Source organism: Lates calcarifer, linkage group LG3 (genome assembly GCF_001640805.2).
Source record: "Lates calcarifer isolate ASB-BC8 linkage group LG3, TLL_Latcal_v3, whole genome shotgun sequence".
Taxonomy (NCBI): Eukaryota; Metazoa; Chordata; class Actinopteri; family Centropomidae; genus Lates; species Lates calcarifer.
Window position 1 is genome coordinate 14042084 of NC_066835.1, and position 21227 is coordinate 14063310.

Sequence of the window (21227 nt, forward strand, 5' to 3'; positions counted from 1 at the left end):
GTTAAATCTTTAATCTGCCATATTAGGATACTGGCTTGCAGTGAATATTGTCAATTGTTAAGCATGCTCCCTAGAATTAGCACAAGTAAACAAAATTAAATACCCAATCCAATACTTGCTTAAATCTTAATTAAATGTAATTTCAGCATCACATACAGAAACTGTTTTAAAATAACATGCTTGCATCTCCTGATTGAATTTACAGTCATCTACATTTTAAAGAAAGAAACTACCAAAAACTGTTACTGTATTATAAAATGTTTAATTTTTCAGTTCATCTTCAGTCTACTGCAATTCCTTATGGTGCCTAAAAGAAAAACAATTTGATCAGACACTGAAGAACAGCAATTATCACATTAATAAAATTTAGAGACTCACCTTTCCATCAAAGCACCGCTCTTCACATGTCTTTTCTGTTGGTCGACAAACTTCTGCAGAGCACATGAAGTAGATCTGCAGGGAAAGACATTCACCATGTGAGGGGAAAAAAAAAAAAAAATGAAAAATTCATACATCCTTTAGTGACAAGTTGTCTCTAATCATTTAAGCCTACAATGGCTTTCTGAATACACGTGAGCCAAACATTATGACCACTGCCTAATATGCTGTTGTTCTGCTGCATGCCACCAGAACAGCTCCAACCTGCCGAGGCATGGACCTTTACAAACACCTCGAAGACATTCGCAGCAGATCTGTTAAGTCCTGTAACTTGTGAGGTGAAGCCACCATAGATCACTCATTCCTGCACACACTTGTTCATGGTTTGCCTCAACCGTGCTGACCAGGAGAATCCCACGAGTCTTGCAGTTTCCAAAAAAAAAAAAAAAAAAAAAAAAAAAAAAGGTGCTGTAGCCCAGCTGCCTGGCCATAATGATTGTCAGTATGCTCTTCTGCTATGAGATGTTATTCGCTCAGTGAATGTCAGTATTTAGTTCATCAGTGCTGTTTGACTCACTTCTTCATCAAGGTACTTGTTTGTCCTCTGATCCATAAACTGGAAGGCATTGACCACAAAGCGCCTCTGGTGGCGATTTTTTGGAAGGTCACTGACTTTAAGGATGGCCACATTTGGGTCATGGGGGTTGGCACACCTACAAAAAGGCAAACAGCTCTTATGAATAAGTGAACAGAGCGGAAGACTGTTTTAACACACATGCAGTGAGTTCAGACAGTCACGCTTACCCTTCATAAATAAGCACCAGTGCATTCTTTGCAGAGCGAGGGTAAGCTAGACAGTAGTTGACGAGAATTACTGCATCTGGTTTGGGAGACTTCAGGCGCAGTTCAAGATAGACCGGCTTGCCAAGGAGCAGTCGCAAGGGTTGATGGTATGTGGGCAAGTAACTTGAATAGGTCTTATCTATTGGGATTATACAAACAAGGAGCAAACCTTCCTTAAAACTGACAAATGTATTGGACAGAAATTAATGTACAGTCTCATGCCAGCAAACTTGACAATTCTACTGGTCACATTTTGTTTGGAAAATGGTGCACCAATATGTGACCTTGAGCAATTCTCAGCTGAACACCATACAATCCACCAGAGATGACTGCTGACGGCAAGGGGGAACTTGGGGTCTTGACCATGTAGCCAACACTGGCCAGTGACTTCTGAGCGAGGCCATCTTTGCCATAGCGGCACTCAACCATGAACCTACAAAAGACATGGATTAACAGACAGTATGTTAAAGCTTGGTACTATATGCATACACAGATTAGACTTTAAAAAGTAACAAAGTGCAACTCTATAGAGAGACCAAATTATTGAAATTACCAAAGCTACCACCATCAGGCATCACGATAAATAACCTGGAGTTAGAACTGTGCCAACACAGACACTGTGTAGCCCACTAACCTGAGTGGATCACTTCTTGTAATTACACCATACTTGAGGTTCAGAGCTTGGACAATAGTCTGCACTTCAGCCAGGTAGATCTTTGTCTCACCAACTACCTGCAGAGAAAAGTTTTTTCCCCCTCAGGTGATGGCTTCAGGTCTCCCATGTTACACAGCGTGTATAATGTACTGTCTGAGGCTCAAGACTCAGACTATGTTCTGAATGATATGTAGCCTCAAAGTCTTTAAAGCCCATAAGCTTAGATGACTAAAATGGTGGCATACATGGACAAAGCTCATGGCTCTCCAATTTCCTAACTGCAAACATACATTGAGCAAAATTAAGACTTGTTGACCACTTAACTACAATCTGACATCACTTGAGGACAATAAGTACCATTTTAGTAACGGCACTGTAAAGAAACAGTTATACAGGGAGGAAAACTTACATAAGCACGAGTTCCACATTCTGTAACTTTGAACTTAAAGATGGCAACCTTGTCATTTACAATGACCGGTTTACAATTCGTATTCCCAGGAATAACAAGCTTGGTGGGGTCCACAGGGATGGATGCCGAGTCAGGAGCGAATGGCGAAAATAAAGTGTTGATCCCCAGTGCACTCTAAAGTGAAAAAAAAAAAATGAAAAAAAAAAGGGGGAGGACACCAGAACTATCAGTTTCCCCAATTTCTGAAATACAAGTAGTTAGAAAATCCAACAAGACAAATTCCTTCTTACCATCCAGTGGATAGTAGCAGGCAGATGTAGAAGAGTCCACACAGCAGCCCATGTTTTCACAGTCTGAGGAAGATATTCCTGACTGGCCACAAGTTACCTGCTCCCCCTTTGAGACCACACAGTCTGAAACAGAAGTAAAATATGCAAGATCACCCTGACAGATCCAGACAGACCTACATAGTGTATATGCATGTAGCAAAATCAGGGTAGTCAAATCAATATAACATTTGTTAAATTCCTTCCAGTGTCCTTGTATTCAGCTTATTTTCTTAACCATTTGGAGACAGTTTGCACTCACTTTGAGCCTTTGATGGTTCAGTGGTTGGGTTATCGCACTTTTTGTTCTGAGGTCGGTCACTGGTGCGAGGGAATAGTCCAGTATCAAACTCTGGACTTTCCACACAAGATGCAGTAGCAACTTGCAGCTGACCAACCTCATCAGTGTACAACAACTGCAGTTGGTAGGTGTCACCCTGAAATAATTTCAGAGCTTTTGCATTAGACATGAAGTGAATTCCAGATAAGCAAAACAAAATGACATGAGTATAACTACAAAAAAATGTATTACTTTTCAGCAACTTACATATTGTTTCACATTGCATCCAGTGAAGGGTACAGTCAAAGTATTGTCAGGATAGTTCACGCTGTAGCCACAAGACTCTGGAGCATCAATGACAGGCACCAGGTCCTTTGAGCCTGGACAGAGAAAATAAAAGCTAGTAAACAGAGAACTTGTATTCTGAAAAAAATAATAAGACTTGACTTCAAATTAGCAGAAAAGGCAAAGCGCATACCCAAAACTTTAACTTCACTTAATTGACCTGCTGGCAGAGTAATTTTGAGGCCAGTTTCACTACAAATGACATCTAGCCCAGTAGAACCCAGGGTGGTACTGCTGGTCCAGCTCCTCGGAGGGGCATCTACAAATTCCATCTGGAATCCACCGTCTGTACTACTGGCCCAGTCTGTTGGTCCAGAATCTCCACCTTCCTCCTCTACCTGGAATCCATGGTCAGAAAAAGGGTCGAACTTGTCACTGGTGGCAGCACCTTCAACTTCAGGAACTGCATCTTCACTGTCGCCGTCATCGTCGCCATCGTCATCATCGTCATTGCTGTCATCTGGGGGGTGGGGGCATGTAGAATTGTGATTACTTAATCTAACAGGTTAGTCCTCATCCAAAAAGGAAGGATCTGTGCTAATTTCTTTGTCTGAGGAGTATAAATATACAGTTGCTATTAGTGGACTGATTAAACCAGTTTTACTTTGTGCAAGTAAAGTGAACATTTGATATTTTTTATTATTTTTTTATCATTTCTTTTTTCCCATGAAAACAAAAATGAAACAAGGAAAAATGTCCTAAAAATCCTCTCCATTAAATCCTTAAATGTACATCTGGATTCAAAATCATCATCAATATGAACCTGAAATTGCACAATGTAAAAATCTCTGGTCATCTGTTTAAATTCATGTACAGAACTACTCATTCATTACCCTCTGAATGGGAGTTTTGCAGGTGTTCAACTGCATGCAATTGTTTTAAGCATTTGGTTACAAAACAAATCAGTGAACTGACATTTGACAAGTCAAGGCTAAATGAGGAAGAAACGAATCAAGTTATAAAGCAATTACAGGATATGGGTAAATGTTAAAATGTAATTTAGGAGTAGCACAAGAGGAGTCTTTAGCCACCATAAGCTACAGGTCATACCGGACCAAGAAGAGTTGAAGCAGCAAAAAACCCTGGCGTGCATTACTTTAAAAAGGGTGTTTTAATGCTTATGGGTTCACTAAGAACCGGAGGAATTTATAAATTCTTCTGAGAGCTGTGTTATTGGCAGCATTTTACCTGGTGGTGTAACGCTAAGAGAGTCATCCTCGGATGAACTCACGGCTGAACCCCACTGCCCCGTCTCGTACAACCTGAGAAGCTGAGTGTCGTTGATCCGTTCCCAGCCTCGGACTGAACCCAGCAGCAGAGTCCCAGTCAGGACTACCAGCAGCTCGACCCTGAGCCTAGCCATGGATCCAAGTGAAAGCCCTCTTGCAGCTGCTGAACACCGGATAAAGCCGCCGCCTCCTGCCATGGTACAAGTAGCGGTTTGGACTTAATTAGCTGCACCTGGTCGCTGCTAATTAACACCTCCGAGGCCAATTAAAGTCTCACGTGTGTAAATAAAAACCGTCAACTTGCTGTAAAGGAGAGGGCTAGGGGAAAAAGTTTTTTTCTCATGTTAAAGTTGTTTTAACACAAAAGAAATTAAATTTATGATCACAGTAAAAGTAGAAATTATGTCTGAGCTTCTATTGGTTTGCCTTAAGTTTTACAGGTGTTATAATTAAACAAATGTTGTAATTTAACTCCTATAAATGAGACCAGTCATCATCATGTTGGACAAAACATTTAACTACAATACAATTCCACCACCTACTATACTAGAATCAATGCCTCTTTGTGTTAAAAGCATAATACAATTGATGGTTATAAAATGATTCCATAATGACAGATCATAAATCACTCCTTTTCTCTTTTAACAGCTGAAGAATAACAAAAACAAACAAACAAACAAACAAACATGGAAATAATCAGTGTGGCCAAAAACTTTATTGCATATATTTCAAATACACAAACACCCATGTGTACTACTGCACCACAGGTAAAAATAAACAGACTATTAAATAGTCTTTATCATTTAAAACACAACAGATTTTCTTTCTGTATGTCTTACTCTCTAGAGCCAATAAAAAACTAACAATTAAATCAAAAACCTGGATGTTTTTTTAGTGGTCATTCAGAGAGAAAATCACTTGTAGGCATTGGCTTTGTGTTTGGGCAAAAAGTTGAAATTCTTCGGTACAGGTCCAAGAAGCATTTCACTGGAAAGGGGAAATGGCATAAAGTTAAAAATGAAAAAATATGTTAATTTAACTCTTTAATCTAAATGTAGCTTGGTGTTAAATTGTGTTGTTTTTTTTTTTAAAAAAGGGTTTTCTGCTCACCTAATCCTGACCCAGTCCCCTACGTTTTGACTGGCCATCAGTGACTCTAGGTAGTTTCTGCCCATGTAGTACGGAGGTCGCTCATTGATTTTCTGAGGCACTCGCTCCAACAGGCCTACTGGAATATATCTATATATAAGAGAAAGAGAGAGAGAGCGAAAGAGGAGAAAAAGATAAACATAATATTGAATTTCTCTCCATTGCACTTTTCAGTTAGTTTTAGTTCACTGTGAACAACCAGATTGTATTTGAAGGTTTTGTTGTTACAGTTCAGAATTTAAGATAATAGGCCTGCTTATTAAATACTGTATTGCTGCAGCATATGAAACACAGTCATGAATATTTCTTGTTTATAGTAGGCAGAAATACAATATATTGAAGTGCATGATGGTGCCCACCTGCACATGAAGGAGAGCCACTCCAGCATGAAGGTGCGGGTCTTCTCCACACCTCGAGTGTCGGAGCCCCAGTGCTCCAGACCAAAGTTGGTGAAATCCCTGAGGATGTCCAGTCGCTCGCTGGACGAGATGTCCCAGTGTCTGCTCTCCTTTATCTCAGTGAAAATCCAGGGCTTAATGAGAGCACCCCTGACGACACAAACGCAAAATCAATTCAATTTTTCAAATATAAGCTGCAGAAGAAGCACAAGAAGAAACATACTGCTAATGGTACATCATAGCAAATAAAAAGGGGGTGGACAAAATAACAGAAACGCCACATAAAAAAATAACTAAATCACAATTATACATGGAGGCTAGATGGCAGCCTTAAGGGGTCTGACAATTTAAATGTACGTTTAAAAGGAATTTAAAGTAACCTTCGGTTACAGTAAGGTAAAATAAATTTATGTTTGAACTTGAGTCAGTCACAGAAACTGTGTCTAGGTGAATGGAGTCAAAACCTAAAACAACATATACCAATATAGCACTTATCCTGAAAGCTGATGGTGGCTGCAGACCTTACTGAGAACTTTCTTCTCATGCCATTGTGAGGTGTTGCCACTTTTACCTTGCAATCATAATACCAGAAACTCCGGTCTCTCTCGCTTTCATGGCATCTTCATAGGACAGAATGTCTCCATTTCCTGGAACGATAAAATCAGGTAACCTCAGTTCACCTCATCACCAGCAATGAATCACTCTTTCATGGCCTGTGCATGATTTTATAACCCTGAGATTTCCAAATTGTATTTACTGTATTTTGCCCCCCTATCAGCGCTCTGTGCAGGTGCAATCTTTACAAATCCACATACCAAAGAGTGGGACAGGACTGGCCAGCTTGGAGCAAGTGGTGATATAGTCCCAGTCAGCTAACTTGGTGTAGCGCTGCTCTCTGGATCGGCCATGCAACTGTGAGAAAATGACAGCATCAGCTCTGTATCATCACAATGTGATGCAGACACCATGTCTTAATCATCTGCAGATATGAAAATAACACAAAGGACTGATTTAAAAACAAGATAGGTGGAAAAATGCCTCACAGAGGAATTCACTGGCAGGATGACAAGGGCACTCATTTAATCACACTAATCTTTTTATAGTTGCAATAACATTTCACATGTCTTAATGCTTCTGCTGCTAAAAAAAAACTTACTGTGATCATGGAGACGCCCCAATTTTTCATCTCTGGGATGAGCTTGTGTGCTATGTTGCTCTTCTCCTGAACACCAGTGCGGATCTTGACTGTTAAAGGGACATCAAGGACCTTCAGGGAGAAAAAATCTATGTTTTGTTATCCAAGCCAGGGATACACATTGTTTTCATGGGACAGTTATATTTACCATACGTTTTGTCACTCCATAATGCTTTACATTAGGTAAACTAACAGCAGACACTTACATAATTCATTCCTTTGACTATTTGTTCAAACTTTCTGGTGCGCGTCATCAAGCCACAGCCTCCACCCTGATGAGGAAAAGCAAACAAACACCATCTGTCAACAAGAGTCATGTTGATGTTTAATATCTCCTGTCAAATGCTTTTTACACTGTATCATAGAACACGCTCATTATGTTCATGTTTGTTAACCAACCGAGTCACAAAGGGCTATTTTTAATGTCTGTTTTCTCTTATCAACATCTTTTCGATTCAAAAAATCAACAAAATATGGAAATTTTGCAAACAGCTGTACATGCTTATCAGTTATGTTTATTGATTCTGTCTCAACCACTGTGGGAAAAACATAGTTTTGTTGCCTGTGACGTCACCCATGAGGAACATTTAAATCTCTTACTCAAGCTCTGTTCCTACTTCTACTTAAGCTTTAAGATGAGTCCTAATGTAACCACAGACTGCACTTGTTATTATAGATTAGCATTAATATGCGAGAGGAAATCCTGTCCAAATATAGAAGTTCATAGCCTGATAAGAGCATTTGATGCAACTTTACAGAGCATGACTGTCATCCTCTTTCCCACAGTGATGGATAACCAAACCAGAGTAGAAGTCTTTGTATGTGGTTTTTATGTAGATTAAACTAAATAACCCAGAAAGGTTTGGCAATATTGTTTTTGAAAAATCAAACTGCAGCCAGTGTGTGCAAAGGTGAAAAAATGAACACTGCAGAGAGGGGAAAAAACACTGGAACTGTTTGTAAAAGGCTTTACCTTCTTGTAGACAAGATCAATAGGGCATCCAGAGTTGATGTCCACAAAGTCAACATCAGTGTTGTTGTTGATGAGCTCTGCACACCTCGTCATGGTGTCGGGGAAGCAGCCCTCCACCTGGAGACACAATTTGTACTTCAGAACCAAGGCAACCTTTGTTCACAGTGATAACAAACATGGCCAAAAAGATTTTTAACATCTTCTACAAGGACCTCACCTGGACGCCAAAAAGATCTTCACTCTCGTGTCTCTTGAGGAGGGCCCACTCTGACTGCTGACCCTGCAGCAGGTTCGTGCACATGGCCATCTCGCCACAGGTGATGTCTGCGCCAAAGCGCTTGCACACACGACGGAAAGGCAGATTGCCACACTGAGGAAAGAGAGGGAAGCATTTACTCAGTCTAAAAACTCTTTTATGGGCTTCACCCTATACTTCAACTTAAAAATGATGACACAGTGTTAAATCATTTAACACAGACTTTAGTATTAAATTCAGTCTGTTAGTTCTTACTGTTGTTAAAGGAGCAAGGTAGAGCTTGTCTCGAAAGTCCACCTTGAACATAGAAACAGAAAAACAGACTCCTTAGTCATGAACCCACACTACTAGTACACAGACTGAATCTTTCTTAAATATTTATCAGTGTCAGCTGGCTTTTATTAATGTGTACATTTATTCAACAGGAAAATGATCATGACGGTCCTTGTGTTATTTAAAATCTGTCAACAACCTTTAAGAAAATAGCATTTTGAGGAGAAATAGTTGGCTAATAAGTACCTGTTTCTTTTCACACTGACGCAGTTTGATGACATCAGCATCAGTCAGTGGGCCGACAGTCTTCACTGGTGGTGGTTTATCTGGGCTGGACTGCACAAAGAAAACATGTAAAAATAGTTGCCTGTACTTTCTTCCGCTGACTGATAGAGTGTGAATAAGAGGTAGTGCTCTGAGTACGGACGTTTGTACCTGTGTTTCTCCTTCAGTAGCCACACGCTGCTCCGCTCCTGTTGGATCGGCAGATACTTTGGCTACACAAGCTTCGCCTGAGTGTGTCAAAGAACTGAATTATAAAACCTAATTCAACTCAATTCAGATTTCACATTTTATGCGCAGATGCTTTTATTAAATCTGTTTGTGTTTGATAGAATAAAGTAAAGAAAGTAAATCTATTTAAAGCCACTTGAGTCCTCTTACCGTTCCCTTGCTGTTGTTTGTTGTCTCTGTTGTTTGAAAGTGTTTTCAGGTACTCCGCTGACTTCTTAAAGGACACCGAACGCTTCCTCAGACAATTCTGGAGGTCTTTGCTCAAGCTGTTCTTCACCGGGTTCTTGCCTTCACAAGCCTTGACTAGATCCGTGTTCTCCATGGTTTTGAAGTCCGGTGTAGTGTGCGCCTTGGCGAAGCGGCAGGAGAGACCATAAGCACACTTTCCGAACGTGTCATAGAGGTAGCAGCTTTCGCCAATGTCAGCAGGCTTAGAGGACATGTACTCAGCAACGTCATGATAAAAGTGGCATTTGTCTCCAAAGGGACATTCCCTATTGGCCTAAATGGAGGGGAGAAGTCATGACAATAAATATCAGCTGACAAATAGCAATCAAAATGTACTGTATGTGGCATTTGTGGATGGTCAGTGAAAGCTTCATACCTGAATGACTGAGAGACACAGTCGTTTTTCATCATAGGTTGTAGGCTTAGTGTGTGGCCTTGACTTATTTTGTCCTCGAAGGCGTTTACCATCTTGCTTCCACCCTTTAGTCCTTTCCTCTGGGTCTAGTTTGAGCTTTTTAGCTTCAGGCTCCTCCACACAGGCCTCCTTTGTCTCCTCAACTGTGCCATTATCACTGGCCTGTTCTCCTTTTGAGCCCTGCCACTCAGAGTCTACAAACCCATGAAATTTTTCTTTGGTTGTTAGGAATCTGCAAAGAGAAGAAGAAGAGGGGATGTAATCATGCTACTGTTTCACAGAAATTTTTGAGCAATTTTTTAGTGGAAAGTGTGCTCACACTAGAACAGATGACATTTTATGTGACACTACTGCCATGCTGGACAGTTTGAGCAAGATCTCAGAAAACTCGCATTTTTTATATCAGTATATATTTTAGTTTTTTATTAGCATTAAACCTCTGGAAAGCCAGTTTCCCATCACTTTGTTAATGGCAGCAACAATCCAAAGACACAGTTTTGACTGGAGGGCCATGTACTGCGACATCTCCTGTTAGCACAAAATAGAAAAATACACTGATTTCCTGTAAGTTAGCTACAAAAATATATGTGGTATGACCTTTGTGTGAAATGGTGCAACATCAGTGCCCTGCTCTGAAATGTAATTAATGTGCTACAGGTTCATTAAAGGTCACCTCAGTGAAGAAAAAGAATTAATTCACAAGGCATTTTGTCAAATTTACCACATAAATGACCCTGTAGCTACTAATACAGACCAGCCTGTCCTCATAAATCTGAAGCAGGATATGTGCTTATACCCTGTGTAATAAGTCTAGTGCACTCACTAAAGGCCGTTAAGCCTTTTTGCTGACAGTGTAGTTCTCTTTGCTTCATCAGACAAAGCGGCAGACTGTGTGAAACAGCTCAGGGTGTGTGCCACAAATGGCAAGGCGCTTACTCTGGTTTGATGGCGGCTTCACCCTTTACAGCCACATCCCTCCCACTTCCAGCTGTGTCACTGGCCGCTGTTTCCATCACACCCTCAGAGCCTTTTCCCCAGTCCTCTCTCTGAAACATGTGGACACATCAGCTGATCACTCAGGACCAAAATGCAACAAGACAATATCAATCGTCCCGTGATCCTGAGCACACGATTTATCAGTATATGCTCAAGAAATACTGTAGGTAGTTTATGACTTTCAGTGAACTTACAGACAATACCGATAACAATGTACAGGAAGATACACATGGACATACAGCAAAAACAAGGGCAACAAAGCTGAACAAAGGTAAATAATCATAAAACGTCTATTATGTGCAGGCAAGTAGGTGAAAAATAAAATAATGACTTTTGACTTTTTTCCATATTATTGCTGACATTACTTTTAATTTACTCAACTTCCATATAAAGTGGCTGTATGGGCAAGCTGACACGATTCACATTAGCCTGGTTACTTACGTGTTATTTCTGCCGTTGTCACACTAAACTGTTACTGGAGCATATTTTGCTGCAACAGTGAAATTAACTAAATAATCCTGACCCTGCTAACAAGCTAACAGCTAACGGAAAGCTGTTGACCGTTGCAACACGCGGGACAACAACTAATGTAATTTTTTGCTTTTTAAAATTCTCGACAAAAAACATTTAAACCAACAGAAAGAAAAGTTAACTTGAATTGCAGTTCTGTTTCTCACCCTAACATGCACAGCAACAATCCGTGCAGCGTGAGGAAACTGTTGTTCAGCTGTTAGGCGGGGTCGGTGGTGAACTGGTCGGCGAACATTGGTTCCGCAGAAGAAAGCGAAGACTCTCCAGTCATTTTTTTAAGATTAAATTAATTATTATATACATTTAATGGACGTCTGTAATCAAGGTATAGATTAGAATCAGACTACCCCTGTTATTTAATATGCATAGCATGTTTCACTTTCACAGACCTCTCTTCGATATTGATAAAAAAAAAACCCAAACAAAACAATAGTGATTACATGTTCATATGGATGACACGTGTGGTCCGCTGTTATACCCTTGTGTGGACATCACTTTTATTTCAAGATTGCATCTTCACATGAATTTGGCTCTCCAACTTGTAGAGTCATTTACACACATTTGAGCATGAAAATAAATTCCTAGTAATGCATGTGCATTTAAAGGGGGATTGAATTTTTGGCAGCTGTTAATGCTTTTTTTTTTTTTTTTTTTAACATTCTTATAAAAATAAAAGAATAAAATAACTACTGAATATTAGATCTGAAACAGTTCACAGTTAATTAATTGATTGACCAGTCAACACAAAATTAAATGGTACCTGTTTTGATACTTGATTATTTGTTCAAAAATCTCATACATTCAAAACATCCAGCTTCTTAATTGTGCTGCTTTCTTTAGCTTGAGTGATGGTCGATTGAATATCTTCGGACTTTGGACAATTGCTTGGACAAAAGCAGAAACATAAAGACGTCACCGTGGGTTTTAGGAAGTTGCGATCCTTATTTCCAAGCCAAACCAAACAATAAATCAAGGACATTTATCAGCAGATTAATGGATAGTGAAGATAGCTGCAGCCCTACAAGATATATGAATGAATATATTGAAATGTTGGGAAAGCAGGCTAAAACATTGTCTAACATTACAAGTAACTGCATTCACTCATCTGATGCAGCAGCAAGTTTTTTTATCTTTGCGTCAAACCGCTTTCGGCTAGAGTCCAGGATGTTGATGCCATTCTTCTGGAAGTCATATCCCACTCTCTGCAGCTCCACTAGTCGCTCTGTAATGTTCTGTGTGCTGAAATCCAAAACCTTGGGCTTCTCCAGTATCTGCCTCATGGTTATTCCTCCTTTCAGGAGACAGTCCAATTTAGCGCTCAGTGTGTTTGTCCCAATGTACAGAACCATTGGGTAGGTGTTGATCAGTTTTTTGATGTCAGCTTTCCAACAGCCCAGCGAAACCATCCTCTGTTGAAGACTGATGAAGTTCTTTTTCAGATACTCATTTGAAAGGTCCAGGATTTCTGCTCCGGGGCCTTGCAGAAGAGCCAGCAGTTCTGAATCATTCAGGTTAAGAGATGCTCTCAGGTTGTCAATGTTTGCCCTGACTCTCTTTGTGCTTCGGATGAGAATGTAAAGGTTTTTGGATTATGACAGTTTTGGCAAACTCCTCTGGATTCTTCCCGCCAAGCTCTGCACAGACATCTTGCAGAAGCTCCACCATCTGCCTGTTGAGTGCTAAACTGTTGGAGAATGTCCGCGGCGCTGTGGTCAGCAGCCGGTGGAGGTCTTTGGTGGTCAATCCCAACGAGGTCACAAAAGCTATGTTCTTCTTCAAGTTCTCATTATCGCTGGACCGGAAGAAAGACTCAGGAGAACGATCCAGTTATGGTCACAATTTCTGCATCCGTCTTGAAAATGTTCCTCCACAGCTCCCAGCGCTGTTCCAAGTGATCAACTGAGCGGGTGATGGCACGGGGATAACGGGATATAATGCTGGCGATTACACTCTTGCCGGCACCTTTGCTCTGCAGAAACTGAGCGAGGCCTTCCTCGTTAGTGATGGTTTTACGAAGCACCCCAGGCTGACGCTGACGTGCCATCTTCACATCAACTCCCATGAGATTCAGGTTCTGCAGCAGGGATTCATTCTCTAGGTTCACAGGCTGCTTCAGCTCATCGCTTTTTGTAGGAGCACTGCTAAGACTCCTGGGAAGGCACGTTGATCTCAACTGCACTTTAATAAGCCCAAAGCTGTGCTGCACTGTCACTGATCGATGGAGGCTGAGGAGAGCCCTCACTGCAGGTACTGCTGCCATTTTCACTGAGGAGGGCTACGCTGTAACATCACTGCCAGTGTCAGCAGAGCTAAAAAAAAAAAACAAACAAACATACAAAACAAATAAACATGGCATATTTTTGCTAGATGACAAGGGACAAGTCCCACTGAGAGCCAAAATAACACAAGTATTATCAGTATACCGTGTTTCCTGAGAGTCAAAATGTTATATATAACGTTTTATGTGTGCTACATTTCTGTATCAATTATTGGATTGATGCAGGATTTAAATGTTGTAGCTGGTTGAGTTGGAGATCATTTTAACTACTAATAATAATGTACCAGATTTTAGCAGATTTCTGATGGTGAGATTTTTCCATGTCAAATATGGCAACCAAAATAAATGTAATGGAGGAAGAGTGAAATAACGGAGCATAATCTGAAAGTTGTCAGGTATAATACCTCAAAACTGCCCTCCAGTACATCAACAATATACGTTGAGCGAATGGGAAGTCCCGGTCAACCAGACAGCTTCACTGTTACAGCTTTTATCAGTGTACATTTTATTATCATTTTATCATTTTTTTTATCTAAAGCCTGAACAAAATCATAGCACATACCATATATGCTGTACATGTGAGGTCTCTCTTCGACAGTTGCCTACGTGCTGGAGAGACGGGATCGTTTTGACAGACCCGTCCGACACCGAGAAGTCACCGGCGGAAACATGAAACTTCTTCTTCTTCTAATTATAATTTCCGGCAGGCTGCACAATGTAAAGTGCAATGCAGCCCCAAACGGTGGTTTTTCCATTTCTCATTTAGCGCCATCTAGCGTTTTGGAGTAAAAAGAAAAAAAAGTGTGTATTTTCAACCACTAGATGGGAGCAAAGGGCTTAAATATAGTGGGTTAATTTAACATTAAACTGTTTAATAACGTTCTCTGTATATTGAATATTTATACATTTCATCTCTACAATTGACTTCCCCAGGAAGCCAGGATGTTGTTCTCTTGGAGAAACACAAGATTCCTGCATTATCTTTTTAAAGACTGTAAATATTGAAGCATTTCAGTATTCACCATTTATCATTTATGTGTACCTGTCCTTAGAGGAGCTGCACATTATATAATATACATTGTAAATAAGTATTCAGTCACTTACTAAATCCTCAGAGTGCAATGTCAATTTTAGTCTATCCATAGCTAACTCATTATACCTGATTAGTTTGATGTTTTGCATAATAATGAGAATACTATAGTTACAGGGTATATGGGACAGTGGGTTACAGGCATTAATATTTTATTTTGTCCCAGACATATGGCTGATGTTCTTGTGTGCCCATGAGATACAAATGACCATTTACCATGTGTTGTGGCTCACAGCATGGCACTGAAAAACCTGATGATCCACTGTCCCTCTTTACTGACGAGTCCCACCACTTATGAATATTTTAAAACAGCCCAGTGATGTCGTCATTATGTAAATGAGCTTTCACTCCACTGCACTCGAAAGACTGAAGTGAGCGCTGTGTATTAGTCGAAACAGCTTCCTCCATGACACGTGGAACAGAGTCTCAATTTTATTTTGTCTCAGCCATCAAAAGAAGGCAGTTTATTTTCCATTTACAGACTCCACTTCCACTTTTCTCACACTTGTCCAAGGCACTTTTGACTATATTTGCATAATGATGTGACAGGGATAAACTCTGTATGGCCCATGCTGCAGCCTGTAAAATGACGAGAGAGGAAAAGTGAACAACAAAACAAAGAAAGTTGTGGCTGAATTTGATTTTACACTAATAAGCAGGAATGAATCAAGGGCCATGGTACATCTCACCATTTTTTTGAGTGGCTTATTACAGTTACTATGGCCATACAAACAGAATCTAATGAAGTCTTATACAGCTAGTTAGTATCTGCATTGTGCCAAACATTTGGCCCATGGCACATGATATTTACAAAAAACAAAAAATAAACATAGTAACATAAAAACAAAATAAAGAATATAAATCAATGCAACATTGTATGCTTTTCTATATTCTGTCAAATAATATATTTATGTCAAAAAATGTAAAGTATATTTTGCACCAAATGGCAGAATTTCATCATTATAATGTGCTTTTTTCTCTTCTTACAGGTTAACTTAATGTTTCTACTGTGAACAGCCTACTCAATCTTTAGGCATTATACTAAATAAATTCCTGTTTTTATTTTTTATTATGTTGAAATATTTTTAGAGGGGTATTAATTCCAATCCATAGTCTAAAGCAATCTAAAAATTAGTGTACTATACCTAATAAACTGGCACATAAGTGTATAGCATGGCTCTCCCTCCCCTCAGGTAGGCTCCTATTAAAACATGGATGCTGTTGTAATTAGAATTAATATCCATTATTTTCTCTTCCTTGTGTTGAGTTTCTTGTAGTTTCAGTGCACTTATTTGCATTTTTAATATTACATAGAATTCTGTCCTGATCCATTTGTTGTTGTCCGCTCAGTAAAGTTGCCTGGGTAACTGCTGACACCGTACTCCTTCAGTGAATTAATAATTTAAAAACTGACGAAACTTTCAAATGCTCAGTGGCTCCTGCAGACATTGTTGCACAAACAGCGAGTGTTCACAGGTGGGATCAAATAAATAAGAATGTCCAAAAGAAGATGGGTGGAATTCAAGATCTGCCAGACGATAAGCTGTTCAGCTCCTGTCAGCAGAAGACGCAGAGCATCCTCACCTGCTGCTGCTGCTGCTGCCACTGCTGGTATGTTGTCCAATCAGCAATTTAAGAGGAAGAAAAGAAACTTTTACATTTTACGAACTTGTGAACCCAGCAGGTTTTCTGTTAGAAAGTCATGTTTTGAACAAATCATGTTGAGCCGCAAGGTAACAGGACTGTGACTGATGAAAGCACTTTAATGTGAAGGTGTTTGGACATTAACCTTTAAGTTCTCAGCAGGGCTCAGGCTAAAATTGAGGACAAAAAATGTTAGTGTGGAGGTTTTTATCAACCATTCAGCCATCACACATACATTGCATAGGCTGTGTCTTAGGGAATAGTATCACACTTAAAGGGATTTAAAAGGAATATTCTATAGGAATAATATTCCTGGCAATGTGGAAATTTAAATTTGAAATGTAGCAGACTTTGGTGGTAAAATGTCTGTAGGACGCAGGATGAATTTAGACTTTAATTATTTGTGAACTATTAGACAGATCAATTCCCATGGAATCTGTAAGTAAAATATTGGCTGTTCTTTCCTTTATCACCCCCCATCTGTCCTAGAAACTGATGCCAGTCTCTCATGTTACCTGCTGTCCCTTTCAGCCAAGACAGCTCAGATGTTTTCTCCTTAATCGAGTAAATTCAACTGTAGTTCGAAGCATACACAGAATGCACCATTAGCTGCTGTGCTGCAAAATGTGAGGTGATGGCTGAAGCATTAATCAGGAGAAAAAGCAGCTTTGAACTGAAAATATTTAGTGTTTAGTCTCAACTGGTACAGCTGTGACAACCTTTCCTCCTGTTACCATAGAAACTGTGCAGACGTTTTAAGCAGAATTCAGACAGCATATAATACACTGAAATCTATGACATTATGAGAAGTATTATCATCAGTTATGTTGATTATATCACTGATGATCATTAACAAGATTGCTCTACATTAACTGTTACATATAAGAGTTCTACCATGTCTGAGTTGGTTCTATAAATATTCATTTTCTTCTAAACCTCAGATAGAAACATGAGGAAACACAAAATAAACATGAAAAATAACAGACATCTGGCTTATTTAAAACATTTTAGACAGTCAACAATTGTTCAATTCTTAGGCTACATATACAGTAACAAAAGTGATGTACTGAAATACAGCTCTGAGGTATAGTGCACCCCCATTTGATGCCACTTGCATATTTTTACTCCCAGAAGAAATGTTTAAAAAAAAAAAACATATGATATGATTAGCTTTTAAAGTATGGTGGATTGTCATAAATTAAACTGCTCAACAGTTCCCCCTTGACTAAATTAAAATGGTAGATAAATGCAGCAATAATCATATTCTGGTATTATCCTTTTTTGATACATAGGTATTTTTACCAGAGTATAAGTTTGAATGCAGGACTTTTACCTGTTGTTGTAAAAGATACATGTTTTTTCTCATCTCATGACCTGTCAGATTTTCCTGTGACCCTTTGAGGGGCCCCGACCCCCTAAGCTGGGAAGCACTGGACTAAACTTACTGTATATAAAGTAGTAAAAGGAGCTCCACCTCAAGCAGTCATCTGATTATACATTCATGTCTGCAGTATTCACAATGTCATTTATTACAAAGGGGCAGATTTCACACAAAACAAGAACTGTCACTTTTAATACTTTAAGTAGGCTACATTTAGCTGATAATATTTAATAAGTGCTTAAAGTGAGGGAGTTTAAATGTAGGACTTTTACATATAATGGAGTATTTTTACATTAGTATTGGGACTTTGTTTTTGTTTTTTTCTTTGTAATTGTCTTATTCTTTTTTTTTTTTTCACCTACTGATTTGTAGTCTTAAGTCTAAGTATAGGTATCTTTGTTAAGCTTTGGTGTCCTTGTATTTGCTAAATATATAGGTGTATCTCCCTAAACATTGGTACTGGTACCGCGTGTAAGCGGTAAGCAAACAAAAGACCACTAGAAACCACTCGTAGTCAAATTCCTCGCATGCACATACTGTACATGCTTGGCTAACAAAGCTGATTCAGATACATTCCGACATTTCTGACGGGACCTGAAGGCACCACTAGTGGAATGCCAGTGGGCGTAGCCATGGAGGCACCTACACGTCGTCATCATGGTTGGGTCTCATGTTTACGTGGAAAACATGGCGGCGGACTACCACCAAGGAGACAGTACATAGAAGAAAGCGAGTGGTAGTGAACTGTTAGCCGGACAAGCAGAAATCTAACCGCTGGTTTTTAAAAATTTTCTCTGTGGTATTTCTTATGAAGCAGCCTCCCTCTTGTTTTCGCCACAGGGACAGCGGTAATGGAAGACGAGGAGAGGCAAAAGAAGCTGGAGGCCGGCAAAGCAAAGGTGGGACTCTCAGTTTCTGCTGTTAGCTTAACTCAGCAACACTGCTGCCACAGCTGTAAAGTAGTAACTAGTGTTGTTGACAACTTAGTTTCCCACACCTGGGTCTGTCAGCTGTTTTTAAGCCCCCTCCCCCCCTCCCTACTCCTCATAACCCCGCTCTCAGCTGTCAGTCCCAGCGAACATGCGCCCTGCTCTGACAGCCGGTGGGGTCGGCTCGCTACAGCTAGCCACAGCCTCCTTTGTCATGCTGCATGTCTGAAACATAGCCATGGTGCAGTGTTTCCGTTTACTTTTCACAAACTGGCGTGTAGGAGTGTAGTGTGCACGCAGCGCTAACTAAATCACCCTCAAGTCAAGCCGTCACATCGTTATCAAAGGCTTATAAACGCCAGCTGAGGTTAGGCTGACAGGCTGGAGGAACAGGATTTACAGGACATATCCCCTCTAGCTAGAGCAAACATTGCCCCACATGCCAGAGTTGTGTTACCACTGGCTTCATCAATAAGCAGCATCAACAATTAGGTCAGGACAACCCCCCTAACCTACAGAAATGAGCGTTACTTGGCGTGGCACTGAATTACATGGTACACTCTGCTCTGTCTGAGCCATGCACTTCTTATAGCTTTGAATGGTTAAGTGTTTAATGACCACGCAACAGCTCTATTATTGATATTTTTATAGTCAAACATCTTTGTTATGGATTCTGTCAATAACATGCCTTCAAGAAAATCTTAACATCATACCATTTTGAAGCTGGTCAGAGCAGTGTGTGACATGCAGACCTGCACTTTGTCCATGTAACTACATAATGTAGCTTATTATGATAATACATATGGCTAAATGGATCATGCATTTGATCAAGAATTAAACAATAAAATCTGTTGATTGTAGAATCAATCCTGAAAGCCTTAGCGTAAGATTTACAAATAGATGTCACCACTGTTATTAACTGTTCATTACTCCAGAAATGACAGGTACAGTTACAAACATTATAATAAGTGTTGGTATTGAGAATCTTGACTTGAATCCTGACTTGAAAAGGTGCTGCAATCCAAATGCTTTCTGCCCTGACACTGCAGAGAAACATCTAACATGCTGTGTTTGTTGTGTCATTTCGTCGCTCCTGGCTTCGTAGCGGTCCCGGTGCTCTGGCTTTTAAGTTCGCACAGTGGGAGAGACCTTAAGAAAGACCATCTCCCTGGTTATGGCTCTGGCATTTTGCTTTTGAAAAGGCCCCTCTGTGCTGCAGGAAGGTTTCACTGCTTTCTCCACAGAACTGTGTCACCACGTTCTCACAGACAGGAAGGAAACTTAACAAGTATTTTCACTGAATAATACAATGATAATAGTTTGCAAGGATATCCAAGACATTATTTTAACAACTTCTCAGACTCTGACTGGATCTTGCAAGCTTAGATTCAATTCAAGTTGATATATGCCAGAATTGCTCAGCAAGCCATGGGTAGTGTTTACATGATGACATGACCTACTTTAGCGTTAAACTTCCAAACCTTAAAAAAAAAGTTTAAAAAAAGTTATTTTAGATCAAAAATAAATAATGAATCAGCATCTTACACCTCAAAAATCCCACAGAAATCTGACATTTCAGAACAGCTGCTGTGATTTTTTCCAGTTTGAAAAGCAGAAGCAAAGACTAGCGACAGTGACCGATGTCTGCGTTAAGGTAAAACTGTCAGTCGTCTGTTGTATCGCAGACTAGAAATGATGTCTGTCCCAAGCAGGTGTCTGTTGAGTCATACCAAACAATGAGCTAAGTGTGGTTTGTGGGCTGGTGTTCCCAGGCTATTGTTCCAAGGCATTAGTTGCAGATGTATTGTTGTTTTCACTTTCCTCTGTGGACCATATTGACAAGTGCATTACCGGCATCACGAAGTTACTGGACTTGGGCTCCAGTTACAGGATGGATAGATAGATAGACGCCCTTGAGTTTCGTCTTCTGAGACTCTGTACTTGAAAAGCTCCCATCACTGCAAATGATGAGCTCGAGATGGTGTGAGATTTTGTGTTAGGTCAAGTGAACTCACAGACTCAGATGCTGTATGGCACCTTTTTACAATCACCGGGGGGGAGTCAGCCACTTCAACACTCTCTGTTCTTGATATTTTTTCACCAATCACACACTGTCTAAACCCAGACTCTACAGCTGCTTGTCTGTGCTCTGTGCAGTGCATTTTATCAGCTGAAACATGGAAGAGAGACGGTTAATGATTTCCTCCTGTACTGATTGGCCCAGGAGGAAGGCGCTGCTGGTTTTTTTTTTTTTTTTTGTTGTTTTTTTGAATTTGGCCCCAAAGGATGTAGACGTCACTTAAAGAGGATGACATACTTGTATGTTTTTATGCTTCTCCGATGTGTCTATTAGTCACAGAAAATATGTTAGTAAGTTTACCAGCTTCTGTTATTATAATAATGGGTTGATGACATGTTTACTTTGTACTCATGGAGAATCCTTCTGCAAAATGAAGCATCAGGGGAATTAATACCTGATACACAATTTGTAATGCTTCTGTTTGTGCTTTTGT

General features: G+C 39.9%; 4 protein-coding genes across 5 annotated transcripts in view; 1 reads left to right on the forward strand and 3 right to left on the reverse strand.

Annotated features, from left to right (window-relative positions):
- Nucleotides 1-242: 242 nt before the first annotated feature.
- On the reverse strand, nt 243-4695 carry LOC108879480 (zona pellucida sperm-binding protein 4-like). Its single transcript, XM_018670764.1, is given in 13 exon segments — nt 243-307; nt 379-453; nt 956-1091; nt 1183-1360; nt 1506-1654; nt 1856-1953; nt 2286-2417; nt 2419-2459; nt 2576-2698; nt 2874-3048; nt 3159-3271; nt 3370-3696; nt 4425-4695. Coding segments are annotated over 13 exon segments (1794 nt in total). The 5' UTR covers nt 4663-4695; the 3' UTR covers nt 243-298.
- A 466-nt stretch (nt 4696-5161) lies between these two features.
- On the reverse strand, nt 5162-11623 carry dus3l (dihydrouridine synthase 3-like (S. cerevisiae)). Of its 2 annotated transcripts, none has more exons than XM_018670763.2 (16): nt 11539-11623; nt 10802-10911; nt 9827-10097; nt 9373-9724; nt 9145-9221; nt 8956-9045; nt 8692-8733; nt 8398-8550; nt 8181-8297; nt 7414-7479; nt 7169-7279; nt 6828-6924; nt 6584-6659; nt 5974-6162; nt 5576-5704; nt 5162-5452 (listed from the first exon to the last, which is right to left on the reverse strand). In XM_018670763.2, exons 2-16 carry the CDS (start codon nt 10876-10878, stop codon nt 5380-5382), a joined length of 1920 nt encoding a protein of 639 aa, XP_018526279.1. In that variant the 5' UTR covers nt 10879-10911; nt 11539-11623; the 3' UTR covers nt 5162-5379. The 2 variants fall into 2 exon arrangements, with proteins under 2 accessions (XP_018526279.1, XP_018526278.1); XM_018670762.2 differs by having other exon boundaries at nt 11303-11602.
- Nucleotides 11624-11830: 207 nt separating this feature from the next.
- Nucleotides 11831-14353, reverse strand: LOC108879447 (transcription termination factor 1, mitochondrial). Its single transcript, XM_018670724.2, is given in 4 exon segments — nt 11831-12981; nt 12983-13219; nt 13221-13701; nt 14233-14353. Coding segments are annotated over 3 exon segments (1161 nt in total). The 5' UTR covers nt 13653-13701; nt 14233-14353; the 3' UTR covers nt 11831-12489.
- A 4086-nt stretch (nt 14354-18439) lies between these two features.
- Nucleotides 18440-21227, forward strand: part of akap9 (A kinase (PRKA) anchor protein 9) — a 58749-nt gene continuing 55961 nt past the window's right edge. Inside the window, 1 exon segment of the mRNA XM_051069189.1 lies at nt 18440-18684. Within this exon segment, the coding sequence (XP_050925146.1) occupies nt 18637-18684 (48 nt within the window). The 5' untranslated portion in view covers nt 18440-18636.